The 7,506-nt window shown below is 31.5% G+C and overlaps 1 protein-coding gene across 7 annotated transcripts in view; it reads right to left on the bottom strand.

Annotated features, from left to right (window-relative positions):
* Positions 1-262: 262 nt before the first annotated feature.
* Positions 263-7,506, bottom strand: part of LOC149791320 (uncharacterized) — a 163,660-nt gene continuing 156,416 nt past the window's right edge. For all 7 annotated transcript variants that reach the window (XM_089969849.1, XM_089969848.1, XM_089969852.1 and 4 more), the window contains one exon: positions 263-6,930. In XM_089969849.1, coding sequence (XP_089825975.1) covers positions 6,757-6,930 — 174 coding nt within the window. In that variant the 3' untranslated portion in view covers positions 263-6,756. The remainder of the gene's footprint in view (positions 6,931-7,506) is intronic.

Raw genomic sequence — 7,506 nt, 5'->3', positions numbered from 1 at the left:
AGGTTATACATTTGTTTCTGACACGACTTGTGGCGGAGAAATATGGTATGTAGACATGATAATTATAAGTCACTGCATTTGAATGGGAAAATAGGATTGAGTTTTTGGGATCGAAATACTGCATGACCTTGGGAGTGAAGTATATCCACCTGACAAAAAGAGTTCAAATTTTCCCAAACAAATGCAGTAACCCTTTTATAAGATGCACCTTTTCTTATTCTACCAAATGCTAAAATATGTAAACAAAATTACACTCACAAAACAAAGTAATTGAATTTATGCCATATTCCAAACTAAATACACAAGCGCATATTCATCATTACGAAACATCAACATTATTAATGCACACATAACTCCACCCAGATAAATTTTAACTTAGTTGTGCACTAGATATAACTTTCGAAAGAAAATGGCATTTTGGTCTAACAACTTTTCCATTTGATCTGGAATGAATAGATTTTGGTATTTTTCTAGATTCTACGACATTTTGTGATTAAGGACTGGATTTATCTGCCAATTTTACATGAAATAAATTGGACTGAAGCAGTGAGGGAAAAGCGTGTTGACATCTGCAAGTGTGTTACTGTTCTGTCATTGAATATGGGATGATATGAAGTCTTTCAATTGCAATTATCAACCAAAAAAAACGCTATGAAATTTAATGTTTATTTCATTTTGAGTGCAGTAAGGATGATTTAATAGTAATAGTACTTGGAATATAGTCGAAATTACAGCACCATTTCGAAATGTGTAATCAAGCTTGAGAACCCATGACATGGCTCATGTAATTCGGATTTGCAGAACTAAGAAAGTACATTTTGAGGAAATTCAGGATTTAAAAATTGTAAGTATATTGTTTGCCATTCTTATTACCAGCTAAAAAAGACAGTTAATGCCTTGTTACTTACATATTATTTGTAAGGACCCTGTCTGGCGTCTATAGCTAGCCTAAATCGGAAACATTGTATCCAAAAGGTTTATGCAGAATGTGCCAAAGCATATAGTATGTGGCAGTCCATGAAACATCTTGTTTGGTTCATTCAGAAAAAAATTTAATCGACCAAACTGTAAAGCGTCTACTACAGGAGTGTATATGATTTGTTTACAAAGTAGTTCCTAATGCACAATTGGGCACATGTGAGTTCAATATGAAGTGAAAGTGAGCGCAATATTAAGGAGGCAGAGAAATAACAAGATTTTCAAGATGTCCACTTTAGCTATATTTTGTACCTAAAGCAAGGTGGTTTTACTACTTCTAGGTCAGAACAAAATCAAATGTAACTGGCTTTGCATAAATGGAGAAAATTACCATAAAAGTCATAAAAATCCCTAGTTAAATGGCAGAAGAATCTCATCTTATGTGCCATTCTGTTCTTAATTTGGTGCACTAAGAAATGCAACTTGTCAGAGACTTAGTTTATATGCTTATTTATTAGCAAACTATACACAAATTTATACATAAAATGTTATGTCAGCTGTTACAAAAATACAATTTCTGTAATGACATCTAAAGCAAAACAGATTCTGGACAATTGTATTGCAAAATATATGATTCCTATATTTCTCTTCACTTTTACTGAAACAATCCACTATAAAGTGGTCAATTTACTCACAGTCCTGCAATATACATTTTCTAATGCCTGTTTTAATAGGACATTTGTAAAAATTAAAAGTATCAAACACTTAACTTGCATAATGACTATAAGTAAGCAAGATACTCTTATTTTACATTTGCAATCAACATGAAACTTGCATGACAAATTCAAATCTATTAAATGGATTAATAATTAAATACAGATGTGCCTGAAAGTATGAATAGGGCAAGCTTATAAAAATTTTCAATAAGCAGGTTTGAATGGTGCTTTTAGTGTCATATTATTTTCCTTGGAGACAAAGTAGTGAAACTAGCACATGTATATTGTATATGGGTTATTCAAACCTCCATTTAGTCCCAAAGATATCTAAATACAAGTATGGTATTCCCAATTTAACTGCTATAGAACACAAGCAACTCTTTAACATACAAATAAGCAGGTATCTTGCTAGATATAAAACCAGGAACATTCCACTCCTTTGCTGTCAGTGACCTACCATTAGCACTCAGCGCACCTCAAGTCCACTTTTGCTCTGACAAAACCTTCCCACATCCTCTCTCGACATCACTAAAACACTTTTCTAGCCTGTTAAATCTGTGTTGCTTTAGAATTATTCTAATTTCCTTTAATGTTGTGTAGTATATTTTTATCAATGTGGCATTTTTTGTTTCTAGTTCCAAACAGATTAAAGTTGTAACTTCATTCTTGACATCTGATTTTATTTGCACCCCAAAAATGATCTTTATTTGTAAAAAGTACTCCTTCCTTTCATAAATGTGCCGGTTATCCTATAAAGTCCTTACACTATGTAAGAAGTTAGTAGCTTAATACTGATGATGTGTAGAAAAAAAATTACTGGTTTATATACAAAGGTATGACTCAAGCAAAAATGTGCATTTAAGAAACAGATGGTATTACATTCAAAACTCTGCATTACATGGAACTGTTGTATATGCATACAGTCTAAAAGAATAATGCACTATGAGACAAAGAATATTCTGCAGAAATAATAACTTACCATTGCATATATGATACCTGATAGTCATTGAAAATATTAAGTAGAATAATTACATTTGTTTTCAATGCAGTAAGATCTAGCTTGTCTTAAGTTTGACACTGTTGAGGCTTTTAATGGTTACTTGATGTGTTGAGGCTTTTAATGGTTATTTGATGTGGTTAAGTTAGTTCAGACATTATTTCCAGCCTGTAACAATATGTTAGAAGTGATGACATGACAGAAACATTTATGTGGGGCCAAATTGATAACTTCTTAATAACTTCTTAATATTACACACTGTCGACAAATCTTAAGGTGTGAATTGTTTACGAAAACAGTGATTTTTCGAAAACAACTTTCGAGTTCTAATAAAAATGCACATAGTTATGCCATTTCACCTTTTCTGGGTCAATTTGTATTTTTTATTCTGATGCAGTTTTCTAAAAACATGTACATGCAATGTGTGCAGATTGTGTATAATTGTACAATCAAAAACATGGAGTTTTGTCCATTTGTCATCATGTTAATTAATAAAGGGGTATATTATTACATTTGAAATCACTATCCAGATGATATCAAAAATTGTCTATAGTGTGTGCAGTTTAATATATTTGATATTATAACAAGTGAGGCTCACTTGTATCACTTTATGTGATTCTGATTGGTCTAAATAAGCCCATGAAATTATTGTGCAGTATTCTATGTTCTGATTTGCTGCGATAATGGGAACACTTTTTTAATCCTGCCTTCTGGAATGTTTTATTTTTAATGAACATTTTGGTGGCCATATTTCAACTAGACTCGTGAAATGAAAATGAGGAAAAATTATCTCTGCTGTCTGAATAAGGACAATTTACCCCACAGGGGTTTGCTATGTCATGTATGACAATAAGAAAGATGGCGTAAAACTCTAAGAATAGAACCTACTGTGTACTGTATCAAACAATGTGACACACATGCAATGATCATTCTGTTTTGAAAAATGATTCTGTCTTTGTAAAATGTTCTGTTTATTTGGACGGAGGCTTATTCTAGCAACAGGGGATGATTTTTTCGTAATTACAGAATATATAAAAATGGAATGTTTTCTGTATAATTTGAGTGTGCAGATTTAAAAAATGAACCCATCTTTATGATATTTTTTGAAATAAATTAACAGAAAGCATTCAAACACATGTACCGTCCACCATTTTTAATATTGGTCTTTGGCAATTTTTATAATTCTGGATCTCATGTTATTTCAAGCTGAAATTTGCATACTTCTTACATAAGTTTTATATAGGAATGTTTTGTGAACATTCACCTTTAAGAATAAATTAACTTTTTATATGTTTCAGGTAATTCAGGAGCCCCGCCTGTGCCTTTTTTTCACACACCCCCAAAACATTTTTGCATGCAATACTATATTTTTGAGTCATACACATGTTGAAATTATATGTTGCTTTTAAAATGGAATATTTTCTGCTTCATTTGAGTGTGAAGATTTAAAAAAATGAGCCCATCTTTATGATATCTTTTCAAAAAAATTCACAGGAAGCATTCAAACATGTACCATCCACCATTTTTAATATCGGTCTTTGGCAATCTTTGAAAATTCTTGACCTCATGTTACTTCATGCTGAAAGTTGCACATGTTTTTACATATGGTTATATATAAATGTGTTTTGAACATTCAGCTTCAAGAATAAATTCACTTTTTCTATGTTTCAGGTATTTCTGAAGACTTTCTGTGCCCTTTTTATCACACGCCCCCTAACATGTTTGCATGAAATAGCATAATCATGAGTCATACCAAGTTGAAATTGTATGTTACTCTTAAAACCAATAATGCATACCCATTCTTGTACATATATACATTTATCTGAACTCACATTTTAGTAAATAACAATTGCCATTTTAGTATTTAGTTATCACAAGATATATTTGGTCAGTTTTCATATCTATAAAATAAAATAAATTACAAAAGGTTTTCTACTAAGTTTTCATTACAGTAAGTCAGGATTTCTAAAGTGTCAACTTAGGATGGTGCACCATTAAATTTTGGATGTCCTAACTTTGCGATATTTTCATAATAATTCTTACCATTGTTTTTAGCAATATTACATAGTTCATAAGTAAAGACAATTATGGTATAAGAGATAGAGAAGAAACTAGCACTGAGTTGGTTCTCAAGAAATATTTATGATTCTGTATTTATTTAATGGAGAAATACTACAGATCGATTCTCTACTCCTTGGCTTATGATGACAATATTCATATTGATATTCACAAAAAAAGGCATGACAATTTTAAATGAATTTGTTTTCATTCTTCAAAATTCTGAAAAATAGTTGAACTTTTACGTCCCTACCAAACATTTTAATTTTAACACCAGTGTCTCTAGATAAGAATCATATGTAGAACAAATGGCCAGACATTGATAATATCTCAGTGATCACAGTCAAATACATATTAGCAACACGTCTGGTATCACTGAGTTGGTGAGTGATACTCCTGTCGAGTCTCTAACCTCAAAAATATATTACACAACAAAAGTTGTACAAATATTTTGTAATATGTTAGATATAATGAATGACAGTACGTCTGTATAATCCGATTTCTTGCTATAAATGTCTGCCTTTTCATACAATCAAACTTTTGTGTCTTTTTTAACCCAAATTATGTCGCATTGTTGTCACTGTTTACATTATGTACATACCCAAGTGCCGGGAAGAGTTACCATTCTTGCTGGCATGGGTGACCGTTGAAAAAGATGTAATTCTTGGGTTTTCCACAAATATTTGCTCACATTTTATCATTATTCTCTTAAAAAGAACTCCAAAGTATTTAAAAAGTAGGCGTAGGTGAGCGTATATGTTCTTTTATTTAGTTTTGCAGCATTTTGAAAAATTCGTTTTTCGTTTTTTTCCACTGAATAAGTTGCAGAAATGGCCAGTGTCATATATACTAAATATAGACTTTTGACCTTTCAACTATGAATACATTCAGATGTAATAATATCGGCTTTTTACATATCAAAAAGTTAATCTTGATTGCCAGTTCCCTCTAGTGGTGTCCCCTGTTGCTACTTATTCTTTGATTTATAGTTTCTAAAACTGTACAATGTACTGTTACTAGTTTAACTTTGTTTGGGACTATATTTTACGCACAACCAATGAAAGGTGCACTGTCAGTCAGAATGAATAAAATTATTCATTCTTCTTTCTATCATTCTATAATTGCCACTGAAATAAAAACTATGTATAAAAAGAATCTCAGATGGATAATGATTTAATATTAAATTTACGAAACTCATTGAATAATGTCCAGCTGAATATTATGAAACTAATTTCATAAATTAAATATTATATCATTACCCATACGAAATCCACTATGTACAAACACTATGATGGGTTTGGCTTCAGCAAAATATATATGTAGTTCTAGTTATGAAATTAAGTTCAATATGTTTGCTTCTCAAACAATGAAGACAATTTCATCTTTACATGTCTTAGTACTCAATATCAGCCTGATACATACTGAAGATCTGTTATCAGTCTGTACATTCTGATTTCGTAAATCCCAAAATCTTTTAATTATAAATCAATTAGATGAAAAGTTGTACAGCATAAAAGAGATGCTAATATAATTAGAGATAGCCATTATATCATATTTCAGCTATTAACAAAAATTCACTGTCTTGCACCACCATTCATACCATGGTAAATGTCTTTTAACTTTGTGGAAATCGTGTATAAATATAACAGATCTTACCACTTTTGATAATCCTCTCAGTGTTTGCACTATTACACCAACAAAGTCCATGTCCATTTATTTTAATAGATGACCATTGTCTGTATTAGATTACAAGTGAACAAAAGTTCTTTTGGCGAGTATGGTGTACATTAGAATACAAATGAAAAAAGGTTTCTTCAGCAGAAACAGATTAATTAATATAACGTTTTATGACTTGTACTAAACCAAAACTGTATTGACATTTCTTGATAATAATTACTAAAGTAATGTTTTTATTGAGAAAATTACATTTTGTATAATTTGCAATCTTGATAAATGGATACAGAAGGCATTTCAACATCAACGTAAACAAGTCATATGTCCATATGTAGAAATTCATTGACGTTAAAGGAGGTATTCAATAGATGCCCATCATGACAATGTCCAGCATTATTCGGTCTTGTAAAACTCTATGAAGGTATTCTCCTTGGCACAGCATTCCATAGCACGGTATGTATGTAACAGCAGCAAAGGAAATCGAGATGTGAAATAATCCAGATATTCGTCTGGAATTGACCCAACAGATTTCCGGACATCTTGAGCCATCTTATTGTAATGGTGCCTCTGAAAGTTTGTAATATTTCTTGGTTTAATATTCTGAAGTAAAAGTATCTGAAGCATAATCATACAGTAAATACAGTTTGCTTTAATTTTATCTATGAACTACATGTTTACAAGAAATGTGATGAAGATAAATAGTCATTATACATCTAAGTGTGAAACAGAAAGTGTAAGATACCCACAAAGTTAGGCTGGAGTGAGTTGTTTGGAACTAATGCTATTATACAGCAATTACTTGCTTCTTTCAGAGTCACACTGATGTTTGACCTTTTAATCTCCTGTAAAGTCCTGCTAATGCATATGCTGTTGAACTGACATGTGCAGGAATGGAAATAACGGTAGAGACTAATCATACAAGCAGGGTTATAATAATCATACAAGCAGGGTTATAATAATCATACAAACAGGGTTATAATAATCATACAAACAGGGTTATAACATAATGCGCTGCATATGAGGCAGTCATTTAAACTGCATGATGAGTATGTGTATCCAATGCACTGAAAGTCACCAAGCAATTATAATTTTAAGCATTTAGTGGATGTTTGAAGGTTGTTGCTTTTTCTGTCTGCAATTATT

Source organism: Sinohyriopsis cumingii, chromosome 9 (genome assembly GCF_028554795.1).
Source record: "Sinohyriopsis cumingii isolate HCF-2022 chromosome 9, ASM2855479v2, whole genome shotgun sequence".
Lineage (NCBI taxonomy): Eukaryota > Metazoa > Mollusca > Bivalvia > Unionida > Unionidae > Sinohyriopsis > Sinohyriopsis cumingii.
This window is presented reverse-complemented; position numbering and strand designations above follow the sequence as displayed.